The sequence below is a fragment of the Nannobrachium achirus genome, assembly GCF_963921795.1.
Source record: "Nannobrachium achirus genome assembly, chromosome: 16".
Lineage (NCBI taxonomy): Eukaryota > Metazoa > Chordata > Actinopteri > Myctophiformes > Myctophidae > Nannobrachium > Nannobrachium achirus.
Window position 1 is genome coordinate 45718606 of NC_137823.1, and position 22323 is coordinate 45740928.

Consider the following 22323-nt stretch of genomic DNA (forward strand, 5'->3'; position numbering starts at 1 on the left):
ATTGAACCATGTTAGAATTTATGTAATTGTGATAAAGAATGGACAGCCTCTTGAAGTTACATCGAATGTCACTTTATTAAATCTAGTTTATGCATAAAAAGACGTTCATGCATAAAAAGACGTTCATAACAAGCTTAAATGCAACAATTGTTTATTTCTACATATACTAACATATAGATGACATTATATAATTTTATTGTACAGTTTGTTTCTTGTGGAGTTTCGCCTAGTGTAGATTACATTATATAATTTTATGTACAGTTTGTTTCTTGTGGAGTTTCGCCTAGTGTACTGCGTCTTTAAATGTGTCGGGTTGCCCTGTTGTTGCTGTGCTGGAAACCCCGTACTGACTCTGAAGGGACCCAAGATGGCTGAAAACTCACAGGGGGGGTCAGTTGGCAATTATCGAAAGCAACACCTCGGGGAATGAATGGCAAATAGCACTATAATGTAAAGCGCAACCTCAAGGGAAATACATGACTCCGGCGTGTCGATCCGAGTGTTGTTTTTCGTGCGGAATGCAGGGATCCCTATAAAGGAGAGACGGACGGGTCTCTCTCCGCGGCCCCGAGCCAGAACATGGCGGAACACTTGGGCAAGAAATAGCAGCTAACGTTAGCCGAGCCAGTGCATTATTGACATATGTGATCCGAAATAAAAGAACACACGTCCGTCTGTATCTCAAAACGAGTGGTTTGCAAACGCGGAATGATGTTATCGGCGCGCGACCCGCGTCTCTCTGATGTAACGCGTTGTTCAGCGTTGAACATGTTTAGCAGTAGGCAGCTAGCGGACTTAGCCGGGGCTTGCTAACCATAACGTTAACATCGCTAACATTGTCACAGAACAGCCAGCGTACAGACTGTACCTCGAGTCAGTGAACACAAGCAGATGCTCTTATTCTGAATGTCCGCCCGTCACAACTTGTGGCTGTCAAGAGGATTGGATCCCTCTACATTTGTTTTTTGATAAATCACAATCTACCTGACGTGTTGTTTATTATAGTTTGAGCAAGATTGCAAGAAGAATGTTATCTAAACCAGAGACTGTGGTGGTGGCGCGAGGCTGGTTTTGATGGGAGTTTGTGGGGGCAGAATAATAATCAGATTGTATTCCCTTTAACCACAGATTACACCTAGGTTCTGTGTTTTGATCCGCCTCAAAACAAAACAGTCGTTGGCTCCCGCTGACTTGAATTGCATCACCTGCACACTGCAATTACTGGACAAGCGTAACAAGTGGATCTGAAGAGTTGACGCGATTTCTACGTGAGGTAAACCGGTTGACACAAACCTAGACTGAGGTCTAGGAGGAGGAGGAGGAGGAGGAGGAGGAGGAGGAGGTGGGGGGCGGCGGTCACGACCACCTGCAAGGATGACGGACACCCGTCGTCGAGTCAAAGTGTATACCCTCAATGAGGACCGGCAGTGGGACGACCGTGGGACCGGCCACGTCTCGTCTGGTTACGTGGAGAGGTTGAAAGGCACGTCTCTGCTGGTGCGAGCAGAGAGTGATGGTAGGTGAAAGGGACTGGGTTTTCAGTATTCAGATCAGATGTGATGTGTTGGGTTCATTGAACAAGTGACTGTGCTGTCAGGAAAATTGGAAAGTTTGTCTTAAAGTTTGTCTCACCAACATGTCAATTATGTATTTAGGTTACCTACAGGAGTGTTTCTCAAATTCTTACATTTCAAGGTCTCTCCTTAACTCTTACAGTGTACATATGGAACCAAATGGGCCTGTTAGGGTCCATTTGGTTCCATTTGTATACTGTTAGAGTTACAGACTTGTAAGACCCCCATAAATGAACCCAAAAAGTCCCTGGAATCCACTTTGAGAATCACTGACCTACAGGATATCCAAGGCTAGAACAAGTCCATCTTGCCAGCCTATAGTTAATTGTCTATGGAACATCACAAAGCATACTTTATTTAATTCATCATAGGTGGTTTCTAGATTAGGGAGAGCTCAAGTTCACGCTCTTAACTCTTGAGTTTGGGTCAACTACTCCTCCACTTTGTTGGTTGCCACCAAAGTGTAACAAAGGGCAATGATTCCTTCTACCTATACTTTATGAGTGTGGCATAGCTGTATCAGCTGGAAACGCATAGACAGACACACGTGCAGTAACCTGCAGCAAACTGAACATGCTAGCTTTACAAGTTGATCTTGTTGAATTTAGGTGCCAGTCTGATCTAGTCATAACCTCCACCACCAAATTCATGGCTCTCAAAGGCATTAAGGCACTCACATCACCCTTTATTGAGCGGTGGTCACACCGTCTCCATAGCGTGGCCGTGTGTGTAGGTATGTATGTTTGTTTGTATGTGGGTGGGTCTGTATGTAGCCTCAAGCCTGTGGTGTAGTACCTTTTATGACCACACATGTTAAGGGAGGGGCGCTGTTCTCAGGCCAGGCCAGGCACACACACACACACACACACACACACACACACACACACACACACACACACAGGGGGGGGGGGGGGGGGTTGGTGGGTAAACCACCGCTCAGTTCACACGGGTGTGATTTTATATTATTTCTGTAATTAGTATTTGGGGCGTATTTATGTGCACCTATACCAGCTATGATTGAATAATATACATCTGCTTCTCTCTACAGGGTCGCTACTGCTCGAGTCCAAAATCAACCCCAACACAGCCTACCAGAAGCAACAGGTTAGTCCATAGCTCCATACAATGCACACAGTAGTCTGATGCCTTTGTTTTTTGTGTCTTAACTGTTGATGGTAAACAAGTTCATTCTGTTTGTACAGGACACGTTGATAGTATGGTCAGAGGCCGAGAATTATGATCTGGCTCTCAGCTTCCAGGAGAAAGCCGGTTGTGATGAGATTTGGGAGAAGATTTGCCAGGTAACTTGTTTTTGTGTTTGACTGTCTGCATTTGACCATCACTGGGCCTCTGTGACCACTCCTTAGCTCAGTGCTTCCCAAACCTTTCAGGTTTTGACCCCAAAGAGAGATTAGACCTTTTCCCGGGACACTAGTGAAAATAGCAGATCTACAAGCACACAACACGTCGCTTCACGCCGTGTTGCGAGCTTGAAGATCAGCTATTTTCACTACTTATTAATTATATATACTAGGACCGTGTTCCGTGTCCTATGCCCATGTATGGTGTTCCGTGTCCAGGCCAGTATGTGGCGTCAGTACTATGATGTACTGTATATGAGGGATTGAATGTAGGAGTCTCAGAAGTAATGTTGGAGTGCCCATTGGGGACTTTATGCCCATATATGGTGTTACGTCAGAGTACTGCAGACAGACGGTGGACAGACATTCCGTAAATTAATAGTTAACATATTCACAATTTATGGAATTTCTTTAGAATTATTTGTTTGTTTTTATTTTAAAATGTCTAACATTATTTAAAATGTGATTATTACTTGAGTCCTGAGTCATAGAAATTGGTCCGTGACCCACAAAGGGTCCCGACCCACTGTTTTGGGAAACGGTGCCATAGCTCAGTCACTGACCTTATGGTCCCGGACGGCTGTTGTGTGACCCCTCTCTCCAGGTCCAGGGCAAGGACCCGTCGGTGGACATCACCCAGGACGTGGTGGACGAGTCGGAGGAGGAGCGCTTCGACGACATGTCGTCGCCGGGCCTGGAGCTGCCGCCGTGCGAGCTGAACCGGCTGGAGGACCTGGCGGAGCTGGTGGCCTCCTCGCTGCCGTCGCCGCTGCGCCGCGAGAAGCTGGCGCTGGCCGTGGAGAACGAGGGCTACATCCGCAAGCTCCTGGAGCTGTTCCGCGTCTGCGAGGACCTGGAGAACCGCGAGGGCCTGCACCACCTCTACGAGATCATCAAGGGCATCTTCCTGCTGAACCGCACCGCCCTGTTCGAGGTCATGTTCTCCGAGGAGTGCATCATGGACGTCATCGGCTGCCTGGAGTTCGACCCGGCGCTGCCGCAGCCGCGCTGCCACCGGGAGTTCCTCACCAAGACGGCGCGCTTCAAGGAGGTGATCCCCATCTCGGACCCGGAGCTGCGGCAGAAGATCCACCAGACGTACCGCGTGCAGTACATCCAGGACATGGTGCTGCCCACGCCCTCGGTGTTCGAGGAGAACATGCTGTCCACCCTGCACTCCTTCATCTTCTTCAACAAGGTGGAGATCGTCGGCATGCTTCAGGTGAGACGGGCTGACCTGTACAGTCGGTGCACAATGTCTATGAAGGAGTGTACAAGATGTACAGCTGTTTGTATTTCTAGGCATTTGTATTTCTTTCTTCACATGAGACTTAGCCTGTTATAATTAGGGATGGAGTGGAGATTTAAACACGGTTCTGTCCCAGACCTAGCTACAAAGGTATTGAGACCCAAAAATCAATAAGGTTTGGGCTTATTGAGACCCTTTAGGTACAAATGCAACATGTCGTGCAATGTAATGTCTTTACAATGACTTAATATTGAATTGCATTGCTCAAAAATTGCATGTGTGAATGCACCATTGCATGTGTGAATGCACCATTGCATGTGTGAATGCACCATTGCATGTGTGAATGCACCTTTAACCACTGTGAATATAAATGTATTTTCCATGAAGCAGAGCAGCACATATAGTGATTATAGGATCGTATGATTATGAAATAGTTTCATGGCTCATTGTGCTTTACACAGCCTTTTGGCTTCTATGCTAGTGTTTTATAGTCACGTGACCTTTGTTTTTCTACTGTGTCAACTCAGCAGTGTTTATGTATGGCTGTCTCCATAGAGACGGAGGAGGAGTGTTGTGTAAATCAGTTACACTGTGCGAGAGGAAAACTACTACTGGCGTGTGGTGTTGACTCTGATGATACTGTTAAGCCTGTCACAATTATTACACATATTATAACTCAATGTTACGTCCAGAGTCGTATTTGGGCTATTTGAGAAAAACGTATTCTTTTCATAATTGTCATCAATGTTGCCATGCTGAAATATGTTCATGCATTTCCAAACATCTTCCACTACGCGTTGTGAGCTGGTAGATCGTCTATTTCTGATAGGCCTGTGTTAAAATATTTAGAAAGTATTCAATTACATATCAGTCATATATTAATATACAGTATTTAATTTGTCATATCTGCCCTGTGCAATGTTTGTTTACAAAGCCTAAAAGGAAAACAAATGTATTTATTTTTTAATTCACATGTTCCAATGGTCAATGACAGAACCTAACTAATGGTATAACAATTAATCGCCAAGTAAAATGTCATGATTGGTCACAGCCCTGTATTATATGAAGGTCTAACAGTCAAACACCAGTACACCACTGATCTGTATTATATGAAGGTCTACTCTACAGTCAAACACCAGTACACCACTGATTAGGGGTGGGCGATATGGTGATAATTATCGTTGAGACGATACAATGTCTCCACAATATGCCTTTTCAGAGATATCGTACAGTATATATCGTGATACAATTGAGGGAGACTTGTAAAAACTCCTGTTTAATCGTTAATACAGAGATTCATTGCAGAATTCAATTTAAACCTGCATTTTGGTCTAAATCAGTAGTTCTCAAACTTTAAAATGTCAAGGTCTCCACTTAACTCTGTCAGAGTTACATACTTGTAAAGTTCAATTTAGACCTCCCAAAAGGAACCCAGAGAGTCTAGTTTTTGTCAAGTAACTTGAAAAATAAGTAATAACCATCGAAACCAACGTGAAAAAGAATCGTGATAAAATCCTGTATTGTGATACAGCTTGGGAAAATATCTTGATATTGCATTTTTCCATATCGCCCACCCCTACCACTGATCTTGGTCTCTTACACGCTTCCCTTCTGGCCATGAGCACGAGTCTTCTTGGCAACCTGTGATTTGAAGACCAACAAAGTAACCAGTGTCCTGGTGATTTGAACCATAGGCTTGGTAATGGTATACTGCAGCACACATTCTGTTTGCTGATATAGGCACATATTCCCACCAGTAATGCATTAAAAATCAATAACTGAAAATGCTTTGTGTATAGTGACTTTAGTTGGTTTGAAAGGGTTTCACTCAATGTTCACTAGACTTCTGTTCTGTTTGTTTATTATAATTCTATTCTATAGTAGATTTGTGGAGCGCACCTTTTAAGCTCTGACCCTGGACTAGGGATGGGCGATATGGTGATAAATATAGTATAGCCTTATAGAAAATCCTGTTGGATTGTTAATACAGAGATTCATTACAGAATGCGTTTAAACCTACATTTTGGTCTAAATCAGTAGTTCTCAAAGTTAAACTTTAAAATGTCAAGGTCTCACTTTAACTCTGACAGTAATGAAACCAAATTTGGTTTCAGTTTGGTTTCATGTGTACACTGTCAGATTTACATACTTGTAAGGGTCTATTTAGACCTCCCAAAAGGAACCCATAGTGTCCATGGACCCCACTTTGAGGCCCACTCGTCTAAATGGTCTCTTACTCCTTTTTCTTTTAGTTTTTGTTACCTTGTAGGTGGTTGTACTGTTAAGTAACTTGAAAAATAACCATAAAAATATGAAAAAGAAGTGTGATACAATTGTGTATCGTGATACAGCTTGTAAGAATATCGTGATATTGTATTTTTCCTTATCGCCCACCCCTACCCTGGACTAATTTGAGTGTCAAAAGTCGAGTTCCTCCTCCCGTACTCTGGCCCCTACTGTACCTGATCCTTGTCTCCCCTTTGTGTCCACCTATTTGATGGTAGGATGACGAGAAGTTTCTGACGGACCTCTTTGCACAGCTCACGGATGAGGCCACAGACGATGACAAAAGACACGAACTGGTACGCCAAAGCAAGATTTCCACTTATCCCAAAGGGGCCAAGCAAACTGATTAAAATGTACTATTGATTTGTTTTTTTATTACTCTGGTAAACTATTTGATTTATAGAAAATTACATTGGCTTAATATGGTTACCTGGAAACATTTTATAATATACAACAATCTTATATTTACATAATGCATAACTAAACCAATTAATCTATTAAGCCATTGGTTCTCAAACTTTGTAATTTCAAGGACTCTCATAACTCAGTGTACAAATGTACACTGTCGGAGTTAAAGACCTGCAAGGGTCCATTTGGAACCCCCACAAGGGAACCATGAGATTCCCTGGACCACAGTTTGAGAACCACTGTATTAATCTATTATTAATTTGGGAGGCTCTCTCCATTCCGACATGTCGCCACTCCGAAATTGACTTCTTATTGTCGGAGTGGCGACACTCCCATGGGGGTTCGGTTTAGGGTTAGAGATAGGGTTAGTGTCGGAATGGAGACATGTCGGAAAGGAGACATGTCGGAGTGGAGAGATGCACTCTATTTATTTACTGCATTTGTTTCCAACCCTAGACCAAACAGTACACCATTTAAACCTTGTGTTCACTTTTACACAGCTGTCTCTGTCCCCACTCCCTCTTCTCTAGGTAAACTTTCTAAAGGAATTTTGTGCATTCTCACAAACGTTACAACCTCAAAACAGAGACGCCTTTTTCAAGACATTGTCAAACATGGGCATTCTACCAGCACTAGAGGTGATACTGGTGAGTGTTCCACAGCACAGCTGTTCAGGGAAAAGAATGCTTTCCATACGATTCCATATGATTGCTGTGAATTATGGGGCAGTGTGTTAATGTTTGAACGTGTGTTCAGGGTGTTTGAGATTGATGCTTAGAATGGTATTTAGAGTATTATTGAATGTGGCTGTTGATTTGTTGAATATGCAGAATGCCATTTTTGATTGAGATGTTATACTTTTTTTTGATTGTTTTGGAAACGTGAAATCTGAAGCAATTTCATTGTATTGTAAATTATAAATCATAATAATGATTAACATAATTGACAGCTGTTTCCAGGCATTGTTTGCAATCATGGAGCCTGTCTATATCTTTGTTGCATTATTTCAGGTTAACATTAACTTAATTCATTAACATTTTGTCTGTGCAAGACAACAAAACAAACCTGACCGAATGCTTATGTATCCTTGACATTTAAAATCATGTCAGGGACAGAGGTAGAGTTAGAAATATAGAGAAGAAAGGTTTTCTTTTTTTGTTTTGCAGAACCAGTCACTGTTTTTCAATTGTCATAACCGATTAACACATCCGGTCACAGATTGCCCCATGAACATGTCATCAAACCATCCATATTTGATAACCCATATAATTATACTTTATTCTACGAATTGTTCATTTCCTGCACGTGATGAAGTAAAAAACTATGAACATAGACAATAGAGCACTATAGCCACCTACATAATTATATTTACTGCACATATGTTCACAGTTAAGTTACGTAATCACATAAACGCTAACACTCCGAGTCCACAACATACCCATAAAAGTACACTGCGAGGAGAGAGAAAATATGCAAGACAAAAAGTAATCTCCACAGGCACTGTAACTTATTCATGTGAATTGGTTGAGTTTGACCTCAGAAATGAATCCAGTGTGTCCTTGTGAACCAGGGGATGGACGATGTGCAAGTGCGCGGGGCGGCCACAGATATCTTCTCCTATCTGGTGGAGTACAACCCATCCATGGTACGAGAGTTTGTCATGCAGGAGTCTCAGCAGAATGACGACGTGAGTACAGCCAATAAAAGCAGCTGGCTAATCTTTGTTGTTGTTATTGTAAAACAACCAACGTCTCTAGGATTATAGGCCTCATCCCAGGAGTCTGCGTTTTGGTACCGGGAATATGTTCAGTGCAGAGCCTTGTAGTGGAGAGTTCTGCCAATGCGGGGTCAGAAACCGCACCGGTCGGGCGCAGTCGGTAGCGCTGTAGCCTCACAGCTAGAAGGTCCTGGGTTCGATTCCCGCCGGGGGACACTGGGGGCGTGTTCTCTTCTCAACGTCATCAGCGCCCACACCCTAGGTGGGGTTGGCGAAAGGGCCTTTCTGTGTGGAGTTTGCATGTTCTCCCTGTATCTCCTAGGGTAGACACCCTCACAAAAACATGCAGTAATCCTGGTCTCTATAATGCCTCCCCCTGGCCAGCCGTGGTGCCTGATGGAGGGGAAAGGAACTGGTTGGAATAACGTGTTCCTTCTATGCGCTACGTCCAAACCAGGGAAATCCCCCCTGTCAGGTGAAAAGAAGCAACTTGGACTACTCATGCATAGAAGGAAGCATGAGGTCAGTCTGTTGTCTCCCCAGGCGCAGCAGAGGGAGAGCAGAGCCCAGGATTACATAGGCAATTGGCACTGTGTGAAAAAATGGCTTGCAAAATCGTGGGATAAAAAATAATAATAATAAATAAATAAAACGCACCGGTCATGTGGTTCATGTAACTGGAAATGTCACTTTCCCCTCATGGACTCCATTCTGTAAACCTCCGGTTCAGATCTTTGTCACTATTCGCCAATAGATGTGTATGTAGAAGACCTGACCCCATGAAGTGAACGGAGGGGGCGCGACTCTCCCATAGAGGGCTCTGGTTCAGTGTTGTGCATTGTGCAACAAAGATTGGTTTGTGACTGATAATGCTGTGTGTTGTGCAACAACTGATGTGATTTGTTATGTGTTGTGCATTGTGCAACAACCGATGTTAGTTGTTACTGATGTGTTGTGTATTGCAGTGGTTCCCAAGCGTGATTTAGCTCGAGACGATTGCCCGGAACCCAAACTAGTGAAAATAGACTGATGGCTTGGTTATTGTTGTGTGATTGATTGATTGTTTGTTTGTCACCCCAGGACATCCTGCTGATCAACCTGATCATAGAACACATGATCTGTGACACTGACCCAGAGCTGGGAGGAGCTGTGCAACTCATGGGTCTGCTACGGACTCTGGTGGACCCGGAGAACATGCTGGCTACAGCTAATGTGAGTTGACTGGCTGGTGCTGTGACCTAGCCTTACTGTATGTCTCGACCCATTAAGGCCTGCAACGTGTCCGTGTCGCGTTAAACATCTGACCTACAAGCCCACACCACATTGCATCAGTGATGCATTGTGGGCTTGCAGATCGGCGGAGGCGGAGCTATAGCTCAACTGCATGCGGAGGAGGCACAACAAGACAACAGCGTCTCACTTTCGACTCGAGACCAGACAAGAGAGGAGCAGAGAAGCTATAAGTCCTCTACATTACAGACAATACGGACAAATGTTACATAAAACCTTAGCTGTTGTCATAATTAAGTTTCTTTAACTTTCAAGTAAAGTTTATGGGGGGAAACTTTAAGGGAGAGAGGAGAGGAGTCTCCTGCCTGAAACAACGTGCTGAGAGTGATCCGGAGTGGTCCGGTGTCTGTGTCGAGCAGCACAGTGGATGCAAAGTGCAGTGCAATTCTGGGATGTATGGGTGGACCTTTCTGTCGTCAAATATTTTAACGCAATTAATTCAAAAAATGTATTCCTACCGTTAACACAATCATTTTGACAGCATTATTTTTTAACAAATAAAAGGACATAATGAAATAATAGAATTCTTCCATAGTATGGATACTTGCGTAAAATAATTATAATGTACATTTCATTTTGATGCACACAAAACCTAAAAGCAACGTCTAGTTCCATTTGTCCACTCTGCTAAACATCCACCCTGGTCTCTCTGCTATATGAGACTGTCATTAGTGCAAAGCTTCACAATTCCTTGGTCATTCTTGGCCTGCTGATGGTGTGGCTCTCTTCCCATTTGCAGAAGACGGAGAAGACAGAGTTCCTGAGCTTCTTCTACAAGCACTGCATGCACGTCCTTTCGGCCCCACTATTGGCCAACACCACGGAAGAAAAGCCCAGTAAAGGTGAGGCATACCTGGGATGTACTGTACATGCATTCCTTGTCTGACTGTGGGTGCTGTTGAACCAACTTGGACAAGGAATGGGACGATATGAAAATTTCATATCACGATTATTGTGACAAAAGAAATCGCGATTTGCGACATTATCACAATAATCAAAATCCATTATCCTGGGGCGGAACATTGTGTGACGTGTTGTGAGCTTGTAGATCGGCTATTTTTTGGCAAAGACATTTGATAGTGAAAAAAATATACTCAATACTTTTTACCATTTATAGAGGGTTTAAATTGTACCAGATATGCAGCTCTGCAAATAAAAGGTGAATTGATCCCAGTGCATGACGGAGGACGATATCACGATAAATGAAATCTCCAAGATACAATTATCGTGAGTGTTTTTTTTATCACGATAAACGATAATATCGCGTATCGTCCCATCCCTAACTTGGACCAGCTGATGCACAAATACTTTATGTTCACATGCTGATGTTTACACCATTCTTTGTTCGTTCCTTCCTTCCTTTGTTCGTTCGTTTGTTCCTTCCTTCCGTCCGTCCGTCCTCCCTCCCTCCCTCCCCCAAGATGACTTCCAGACGTCCCAGTTGCTGGCGCTGATCTTGGAGCTGCTGACGTTCTGCGTGGAGCACCACACCTACCACATCAAGAACTACATCATCAACAAGGACATTCTCAGGAGGGTACTGGTGCTCACCGCCTCTCAGCACGCCTTCCTAGCACTATGTGAGTCACAAACGTGCACCTCAAAATGCCCTGTGTCTCTTTCTTATTGAATGTGCTTCTGCTGACAACACAGCTGCGATACACAGGAAATAGTGGGTATATGGGGCGGGGGTAAATGTGTTCGCCAGATTCAAACCCAGGATGTCACAATTATGTGGTCAGCGTGTTAACTGGTTAACTTACTGTATAAACGCAAGTGGTGCATCAAAAATATATTTGGGCGTCAATAGCCATAGAAATTAATTGAATTGTCCCCTGTGTTTTCTACTAAGTTCAACATGTATTAGTTCAGGTTAATAGCTTGTAATTTGATGGTTAATTCTTGGTTCATGCAATTACACTTCGACGGCTAAGTTGTGGTTAATAAATAACATTCAGGGCTTGAAATTGTGACTGTTCTTGGTTGCATATGCTTCCGAAATGTAATCCGTGCAACCTGAAAATATAATTGGAAGCATGTGTGCGAGTGTCAATTCTTCTTCTGGTGTGAGCAAACAGGGCGTAGAGTGAACCAAAACCAAATGGGCTGAAGTGTATAAATAAACACAGATGAAGATGTGATTAGAATCATTGGTTCTCACCGCCAGCGGTGGCCTACCATGCATCATTCAGTCATTCAGTAAACCGTACTGTTATTGTTGTTGACATCACATAATTAGGTCGGAGAGGCTTATTGTCACAGTATCAGCTAGAATGAGCCCTTTCAAGCCCTGAAATATAAATTCTGTTGGAATGTACTCGTGGTACATTACTGTTTTGTCTGTCACTTGAATGCTGGCACAAGTTGACAACGACTTCACTTCACAGGTGCCCTGCGCTTCATGCGGAGGATCATTGGCCTGAAGGACGAGTTCTACAACCGCTATATCATGAGGAACTTCCTGTTTGAGCCAGTAGTCAAGGCCTTCCTCAACAACGGCTCGCGCTACAACCTCATGAACTCGGCCATCATCGAGATGTTCGAATATGTCCGCGTGGTGAGTGTTGCCTGCTTGCCTGTCAACGCCGACAATGCACCCACCCCCTTCTCTTCTTTTCTCTCGAGTGTCGCGCACAGTGCACAATGAATCAAACACATTTAATCCTTTTAAGCCTAGAATAATTTAATGCTTTAACTATTGAAAAATAGCAGATATACAAGCTCGCTGTGAGCTTGTAGATCTGCTGTTTTTGAAAACTCGTGAAAATGTGTGCAAATCTTTGAATATATATATATTTTCTTTAAGCGAACATTTGTAACTCAAATATTGCTTCTGGGGAGTCCCTGGAACTAAATATTTTCAGATGGGTGTCCGTAGCCAAATACATATCATTTTGGGGGTCCTTGACATGAAAAAGTTTGAGCACCACTGACAAAGAAACATAGGTTTTTCAAAAAACACTAGAAGGATTTAGAAGACATTTATAGAATCGGGTGAAAATATTCAAAGACTTGCACAAATCTGCACGATTTTTCAAATGGGTCAAACTTTGTTGTCGTTTTCACGCTTAACTGGTCTCTCCTTTCTCCCTCTGTATCAACCCCTTGCGTCGCGGTCCCCTGTCCCCTCTCTCCTCCCATTGCTCCCAGGAGGATGTAAAGTCACTGACGGCTCATATAGTAGAGAACTACTGGAAGGCTCTGGAGGACGTGGACTACGTCCAGACCTTCAAGGGCCTGAAGCTGCGCTACGAACAGCAGAGGGAGCGGCAGGACAACCCCAAACTGGATAGGTGAGAAACGCACCGTCACCGTGGGTGATTGAACTGGATTGAGGAAGGTGTGTGTGTGAGGAAAACAAATAGGCCAGTTTGATGGCTGCATTAGATAGCATCTGTTTGAGAATAACATTATCTTAGTAGTCATTTAACCCATTTAGGCCTAGAATTATTGAATGCTTTAACCAGTGAAAAATAGCAGATATACAAGCTCACAGCGCGGCACCGAGTGCCGCGCTGCGAGCTTGTAGATCTGCTATTTTTGAAAAAAGTTGTGAAAATGTGTGCAAATCTTTGAATATATGTATTTTCAAAGCGAACGTTTGTAACTCAAATTTTGCTTCTGGGTGGTCCCTGGAACTAAATATTTTGAGATGTGGGTCCGTGGCCAAATAAATATCATTTTGGGGGTCCTTCACATGAAAATGTTTGAGAACCACTGACATATAGTCTCTCAAGAACAGACTAACTGAGCTCCATTTAAGTGAAAAGGACCTTTTCTTTGACGATTTCAAGATTTTTCAAAAATAGCAGATCTACAAGCTCGCAGCGCGCTGTGGGCTTGTATATCTGCTATTTTTCAATAGTTAAAGCATAAAATAATGATACACAATAATGTGTACCCATTCTAAATGGGTAGGCCCAAAGAGATTCTCTGTGGTATATTAGTTGTTTGTCAACTTGTCAGAATGCCCTTGGGTTGTTTAATTAATGTCTGTGTTTGACACTGCTAAAGCATTATTATGTTTGTGGTCTTGTCGGATATTAAGAGGCTGTTATGTCAAATTAGCAGTGCATATCACTGCATATTAATGAAGAGCTTTTATGTTTTATTTTATTTTATCTTTGGTCATTTTGTTAAAGTGCTCAAAGTAGCTGCTCTTTTAGCTCTGTATTATGCTACTGTAACTCTTCTGCCATCAAGAGCTTTTGATAGAAAGATCTTCTAATACCTTGCCGGCTAGAATAATGTCTGCTACCATGGGAACACGGTAAACAGAGCTGGTTTGTTTATGGGATATGCAAACCTTGAGACCAACAAAGAATTGTTATGGTGGAAAGTTCTGTACTCAAAAGATTGGTATTCTGAAAGACAGTCTAAATGTAGGTTATATCGTCTGCCTTTTAATTCTGCGTACCTCTCTTTTCAAGAGCTGTGCTGAGAACATGTTTGGGCGTCTAAAATACATTTACTGCTGGAATTGTATAAGAAATTAAATAAAAAAGCATGTGTTGGCAAGGTTTGTAGCAAGCCACATCTACTGGAAAGTGCTCCTATTTTGAATCAATAGGACTCATGCCATGTCTGCTGGACCAAGTGAAGCTTTCATTGTATGTTTCACGGCTTCACAATGATTGTTATGATCAATCATTGGTGGCAGATACTTGTGGAGCTTGTTTGTCAGTACTTTCACCATTTGTTGAAAGTGAAACTAAGCTCTACAGACAACCTGCAAGTTGCATGGTGCTACAACGTCAGATCAGCCTATCAGACAATATTCCGTGTTATCTTACCCCTCTTTTTACTTTTAATCTTTATTTCACAATTCTCCTTCATTTATACTGGCCAGCTATGTATTTCATGCTTTAGTCACAAACCATTGGCAACCTTTGCCGCATTAAATCTTTTGCCTTTACACAAATATAAATGGTAGCGGGTACAATGGAACTCTGCGGATCTGTCTGTCTTCCTCTTCTTGTGTATGTCATCAACACTATGACATTCCTGACTCCTTTGGTCCCCGAGGTCTAGTGTATTTTAAAGTCTTAAAGTAGCCATAATATATTTAAGTATACAGTGGAAACTATTGTCTATTTTCTTATACCATGTATCACAAATGGAGGGAAAAACTACAAACAGAAATAGTAATAGAAACTATAGTATCAGATTGTCATTTAAAATAGACCAGGGCACATTCTAGTTTTAATACATGTGACAAAATCGAATCAATTCATATTTTTTTCCTGCAATCTAAGGTTACCAGATAAACATTGTGAGTGTTCTCTTTTGGCCTGCATAATGCAACTCTTATCATTGACCTGTGTGTGCTCTTGTCCCCAGCATGCGGTCGATCCTGAGGAACCACCGCTTCCGGCGGGACGCGCGGACGCTGGAGGATGAGGAGGAGATGTGGTTCAACACGGACGAGGACGACCTGGAGGACGGCGAGGCGGTGGTCCACCCCTCTGACAAGATGAAGAGCGAGGAAGACCTCATGGACCCCATCAGCAAGTTCATGGAGAGAAAGAAACGTGAGTGTCTGTGAGAATGGCCTGGTCGTAGTAACTTAACTTCTGATGACGGAGGGAACTAGATTATTTCTGTTCTTCATTTTTCAGAAACAAGTGATATTTCTTGGTAAACGATAAACTATTTAACCACCGAATTCTCTATTTTAGACAGGGCTTCTGTAGGTTATCAAAAAGTTTTAAAGCGTTACATTAATTTTGCCTACGTTAAGGATTTAGAATATTTGAGAGTCTTGAGATCCACATTTTCAGTCGTCTCGCATTGTTCAAAAAATAGTTTGTGCATTTTTCCACGAGCAAGGGAATGTGACTAATTGTGGATGTTGAGTAAGGTGAATCGTACTGGAGGGGTCAGACCATTTCCAATGATGTGGTGTTGACATGACCCGGTGATTGCTAAATGGGCAGGGTGTATTGGAGGGTAAGCATTGTTTACCCACCTCGTTATTTGAGTATTTAACATGCACTGCTGCTGGAGCGTTTTCGTGTGGTGTACAGTGGTTGGTGGTACTCTAGTACAGCTGGCTGGGCAATATGGCAGAAACATACGATTATGATACTTATTTTCCATATTGATCAATACCAATATTCATCACTCAATATAATTTGTCAATGCTGTCAGTTTTTAACTGTGTACACATGGCATGGTTTGAATATATTGTGTTAAGGCTAGAGGTGGACTGGTGAAGGAAGAGAGAAATGGGGACCTTGCAGGATATGTTTACAGGCAACTGGACAAAGTCAACATGAATTGTCAGCTTTCCAGAGCACTCTTTGTAAAGATGAGGCAGTCAATAGTAAGTCAAATTAATTGTGTAACAGTTAGTATTAACAGGTTAAAATATCAGTTAACAGTGAACCGTTAGCCGCATCCATAGTCCAGCACTTGAATCAATTCCAGCAATTTAATCATTCGTTTCTCTACTGGGCTCAGTGGCATAGTGTATTTTGCTATAAAGTGCACTTGTGTTAGCCTTGCTTACTTTTGATCATTTTCCATATGAAGCAGTGGCCACAAAATACATTTTTCATACATCCCCGTTGGCGCACGTTGGACAAAACCTTTCGGGCGGTCTGATGCTGTTAATGTTAAAAAACCCACATTTTCATACTCTGTTGTTGCTAAGATGGTGTCTTTTCAGGTGACTGAAAGGAGTTATTTCTCCCACCTTAGGTGGCACCGGCCAGCTGCATCACTTTTATTGAATTTGATTATAATAAATGTACCACCATTGATTCCGGATGGAGACACAAATGCATTTGTGACTCCATCCGGAATCAATGGGGGTAAATGTAGACTAATTGTGTTCATATGTACCCACCACCACTTGTGATTGTCTGTCAGGGAGAAAAACAAGCACTAGTCCCTAATGTGTTTGCTTCTTTCACAAGCACTGACTGTGTCTGGCAGACAAGTGAGACAGATAGTTGAGAAACGATTGACAGTTGAGGAAAAAAAGCACCAAGTAAGTTGCTATCAGCCTAAATGTGAAGCTAGTGTTGTTTGAGATACATTTTACTAATTAATCAAGAACATTTGCTCGCTGCAGTTTTTAGCTTGCTTTAATATACCATGGAAAACCAGATCATTCATACTTGGACCATGGTTGTTATAACTAGAAAGATGCAAAGGGAAATTTCAAGTGTGGTTGCCCTATATAAATATAAATTAAACTATATAACTTTAATATCTCTTAGCAAAATGCAGGCAGGCTATAGATTTGACATGTGCGTGCCACCAAAACTGTGAGAGGAGTGGCACGGCAAAATAAAGTTTATTCGGAAAGAGAAAGTCAGACGAGTACTATAGTCCGGTTGCCCTGTGAAATCTCGCTCTTTTGAACGACCATCATTTCGACAACGGAGCGTCGGGAGGGTTAGCGACTCACCCCACGGAGGTTAGGGTTAGGTTTGGGTGTCGAAAAGATGACACATTGAAACAGCGAAGCGCTCCCTGGTTGCTCTACACTAATTAACTCTATGGAGAGAAACCCACCACCGCGGAGGTTGTGGGTTTGAAATCCACTGTGGTGCATCCAGGCAGGGTGGGTGATATTGTCCATTGCACATACTCTTATGGGCGAGGGCGGCACTTGCCAGCAAGGGAGTTTTGGGCGGGAGTAGGACAAAAGCCCTACGTCTCCTGGTGGGGGCTCCTCACTGGCAGGTGAGTCAGTAGGATACAACAACAGTGACAACTCAGAAATGTGTCTGGGGAGAAATATATTGGCATAACGACTAATTTGGGTAGATATTAAAGGGGGTAAAAATAATTGGCTACTCAAAAATGTAAAATTAATAAATAATAATAATTAACCCTAAGCTTGTGTCAGACTTTAACACTGTGGCTGATATTTCAGTCATAGACAGTGGAGGAAGAGATGAGGAGAGAGAAGGAAGGGCAGGGTCTTTGGAGAGACAGATGAAGGATCAGGTGGAGAGAAGGTGGAGGAGAAGGAGACCGCATCTGATGGGGAAGGATCAAATGGATTCAGAAGCAGAACAGGAGTGTCAAGTGATGGAGATGCAGATATTAATTCTGAGAAGGTGCCCAAGAAAAAGTTGTAAGAATGGACAGATGAGGAAAGAAGCAGGTAAATCTCCCCTCCCTTTGGACAGCACCGATATGGGGGAGGGGGGCTCTTAAATGGCCTCTCACAGTGGCATTAAAAAGGTCTTACATTTAAAGTGCTGATAGCTGCAGATATCCTGTGGTTTGCTGGGATATCTGGGGAATTAACAGTTCTACTGCCAGATTTATTATTTATTTATTGGGGCTGGTGCCAGCAAAAAGCAGCTTACCTTTGCGATGTTATAGAAAAAGATCTATTCATTTTTTCCAAAACAATTTCTTTTATTTTTATTTAATATATGTGTACTTTAGCCAAGCTAGCGGCAGAGGGCAGCCTTATGCAAAGAATAGATGTGAATTGGGCCGCTCCGCTTGCCGTCGTTCAGAGCATAGAAATGCATAATCTAGATCAGGTCCACAGAGAACAGCCAGGAAGTGAATTGGACATCATTGATGTTTACGTGTGGTGGAGATTTGAAAGCAGCATTGCGGGAGATATTTTTTACTGTACACACCCACGCGACCTCTCATCAGCTTACAGTCATCAGACAAGGTAAAAGAACGAGCGTTCGTATTGGAAACGAGCTGGGTTCAAAATTGGGGCGAACGGGAACGTCCGAAGCGGTAAAAGAGTTAAAGATGGTTGTATGTATGCACCTGGATGTGGAGAATCATATTTTCCTGTCCTCTTCCCTCCTCTCACCAGTGAAAGACACGGACGACAAGGAGGTACTGGGCAAGTCGAGCCTGTCGGGTAGACAGAGCCCAAGCTTCAAGCTCTCCTTTTCCGGTTCCACCAAAACCAGCCTGTCTAGCCCTCCCTCCTCCGCCCCATTGAATCCCGGCTCTCCAGGATCACCGGGGTCCCCGGGCTCTGGGGCACGGAGCTCGCCCCCCACCACGGCCATTACCACAAAGGTGTGTTTTTGTCTGTCATGGGGGTAAGGAGGAATGGGTCTACATCAGGGGCTCCCAAACGTATTTGTCTCAGGGCACCCCATGAATATTGTTTTAACCTGAGGCACCCCTACATTATAATTTTCACTCCCAGCACCTTACATTTATAGCATATCGTCGTTGTCGGGTATTTATCATCTATAAAATATACTAAACTAGTGAAAACAGCAGATCTACAAGCACACAACGCCTCGCATCGCGTTGAAAACGTTGAGATAATGGCCATTTTGGTTAGAACTGACTGAAAATTTACTGAAAACTTCTGTGTGGAGTTTGCATGTTCTCCCCGTGTCTCCTAGGGTTGATACCCTCACAAAAACATGCAGTAATCCTGGTCTCAATAATGCCTCCCCCTGGCCAGCCGGGGCGCTTGATGGAGGGGAAAGGAACTGGTTGGAATAACGTGTTCCTTTCACGCGCTACATCCATCCCGGGGAAAATCCCCCCTGTCAGGTGAAAAGAAACAACTTGGACTACTCATGTATTGAAGGAAGCATGATGTCAGTCCGTTGTCTCCCCAGGCGCGGCAGAGGGAGAGCAGAGCCCAGGATTACATAGGCAATTGGCACTGGGTGAAAAAGGGTTGCAAAATCGTGGGATAAAAATTATATAAAAAAAAAAAGAACTGACTGAAAATAACTTTGTACTTCAAGTTTAAAATTATACTAAATATTTAAGTGTCCAAATAAATTCCAAATATAATCAAATTATCTCGCAGCACCCCTGGACTGCCGTCACGGCACCCCAGAGTGCCCCGTCACCCACTTTGAAAACCCCTGGTCTACGTTATACTTTGGAGCTATTAATATACAGTGTCTTCCTTCAAGTTATTGCTGCTGTTCTTGACGGCCAGCACCTTTCCACTTTTTCTTTGGGCAATTTATAACTGTTCTTTACCTTGAGTCTTTGTATATGTGTTAGGCTGGGACTAGGAATGGATTTTACTCTATTCAAGCCGGGAGTGGAGCTAAACATGCAGATTGGAGCCTTGACTGATAATGAATGGATTCATGTTCTGTGTTGTCTACTCCAGGGGGGTCTGGTGGGGCTAGTGGACTACCCTGACGATGACGAGGAGGACGAGGACGAGGAGGAAGAAGATGACAGGGAGAGTAAAGAGGACCCCCTGCCTCCCTCGAAGAAGTCCAAGCTGAATTCCTAAAAATAAAGCTAAACAAAAAAACACTGGGTGTCTCAGCTCTCGCTCCGCTCGCCAGACTATATTTCAACCAAACACCATTGACTTTCACGCAGGAATGATAAAAAACTTGTAAACAAAACAAATGAATGATCCCCTCTCGCCGTTAGAGAGGGTGGGGGATGGCCGAGGAGCGGACTGCGAACGGAATCGAAGCCTCCTCGCGCCGTCCCGGTTCATACAAGTGCCAATTGGAATGACGGAGCGAGAAACCGGCCATCAAGCAAACGGGACAAGAGATAAAGTGAGGGAGGGGGGCAAACAGACAAGACGATGGCAGTTATTGCAGTTAGACATCGCTAGAGTCCTTCGAAGAGTCGTTCTGCAACTGGAGGAAAAGACCACACACGAGTTGACTGAAGGCCCACGGAGCTTGAGGGCTCGGACCATGACCCACTGCCCCCCGCACCCCCAGCCCCACTCAGGGAAGGACATCACAGCGACCCACCAAGGTCGGCCAATTCAGACCCAGAACCACCACTCAACCGCTGCCTGCCCCCCCCTACCTCCCCCCCTTCTCAAGAGTCCACCCTCTGTTCTGTTCTCCCTTCACCCCATTTTTGTCTCCGCTTTGTTCCCTGACCCCCCCCCCACCCCCCCACCCCATTTTTCTCAGCTTTTTGTTTCTCTTTTTATTTAATTTTTTTTTTAAAGTTAATTCCTAGGACCAGACGGGAGACAGCATGGGGCAAACAGCTGTCGTCGTTGTCATTTGAAGATGTCATCGGTCGGTGTCGTCGTCGCCGTTCAGCGGACGTTCATTCTCTAAAGAGAAAAAAAAAAGCCAGCAGTTTCTTAACCACCCCTACCCCTCCCCACCTGTTTTTCTTTTCTCCATTTAACTTTCTCTCGTTCTCTTCTGTTTTTGTAAACGACAACAAAAGAGACCTGCCTTTAAATGTTCAAATGTTCAGGACGTTTTCAGTCGCACTTGAACAGGTTTTTAAAAGACCTCAGTAGGTGAGCTAGTTTTACCCTTTTTTGCCCTTTGAAACTGCAGATTTTTTGGAAAATTTGTAATCCCGTCTTGATTAAAGATTGAGTGGAATTCTAGATGTGATCAATTTTGTCATATCTTCTATTTTTTTTTTCTTTTTTTCTTTTACATGAGTGTACACTTAGTTGTTCAGAATATTTGGGACCATTAAAAATGATCTTTGCTGTAAGATGTCCTACCACCCTTTGTCCTGCTAACTGATGTTTATCTTTTCTACACTACTGTTCTAGACCAGGGAAAGTCTCTTTAAGGTTTCTGTGGTGCCAGGGGAATGGTGACCATTTGGATGCGTTAACCATAAGCTGGGATCAGGAAACAGGATGGTTCCATGTGTTAGATTGTTAACCAATTCAAAAGATTTAAGTAAAATTGAGTACAGTGCCAGAAATGTCTCATGACTAATGCATTACCTGCCTTTGACCATTTCCCTGTTCTATGGTGAAACCAGCTAAACCCCAGTCTGTCGTAGGTGTGCACTGCAGGCTCCAAATGGTCAGAATTGTTTTGGCACCAGGACAATCGTATGTGTTCTACTCTTTTCTCTAGGCTGATTTTCCAAATGAGTGTCTAATAATTTGGAGTCTTTAAGACATTGATGCTGTTGAATTGTGAGTGGCAAATTTTATACTTGATAAACAATTTTTTAACTTGATTGGTGATAGATTTTATTGGTACTACTCCTGATCCACCAGATGGCACAATCGCTCTTCACATGAATGTCAAAGTTGCCTTTGCTTCAGTATGAGCAGTTTTGCTTGGGATGCATGCCTGCATAATCTAACTATTCATTTACCCAATGTCTGTCTGTCCGTCTGATGTAGTCTGTCTGTACTCTGACATCATAGGACACGGAACACCATATATGGGCATAAAAGGGAGCCAGACAGAGATAAGAGATCTCCATATAATATATGGGAATGAAAGGGACACAGACAGACAGACAGATGGATACCATGGGTGTTATTGCACAATTGGACATCAATGGTGACTATTCTGCCCAACAGGCACCAGTCAAGTTTTATATTATGACGGTATCACTACATTTTAACTGGTATATTTGCCAATATGTTTAATATCATTGTCTGCTGTCTTTGGAACAAAGGGAGAATATGACTCATTACTTGCGCAAGCAGAGCGCGCAAGTACTGCGCTTGTCTGGATATGTATATCGGTGTCCTCTCTTGTT

At 43.2% G+C, this 22323-nt stretch overlaps 1 protein-coding gene across 2 annotated transcripts; it reads left to right on the plus strand.

Annotated features, from left to right (window-relative positions):
- Positions 1-377: 377 nt before the first annotated feature.
- On the plus strand, positions 378-21789 carry smek1 (SMEK homolog 1, suppressor of mek1 (Dictyostelium)). Of its 2 annotated transcripts, none has more exons than XM_080744051.1 (15): positions 378-1516; positions 2623-2678; positions 2777-2875; positions 3540-4157; positions 6689-6766; positions 7409-7525; positions 8449-8565; positions 9676-9807; positions 10625-10727; positions 11307-11465; positions 12273-12442; positions 13036-13178; positions 15226-15416; positions 18692-18903; positions 19976-21789. In XM_080744051.1, exons 1-15 carry the CDS (start codon positions 1375-1377, stop codon positions 20102-20104), a joined length of 2466 nt encoding a protein of 821 aa, XP_080600177.1. In that variant the 5' UTR covers positions 378-1374; the 3' UTR covers positions 20105-21789. The 2 variants fall into 2 exon arrangements, with proteins under 2 accessions (XP_080600177.1, XP_080600178.1); XM_080744052.1 differs by having other exon boundaries at positions 13039-13178.
- Positions 21790-22323: the final 534 nt, after the last annotated feature.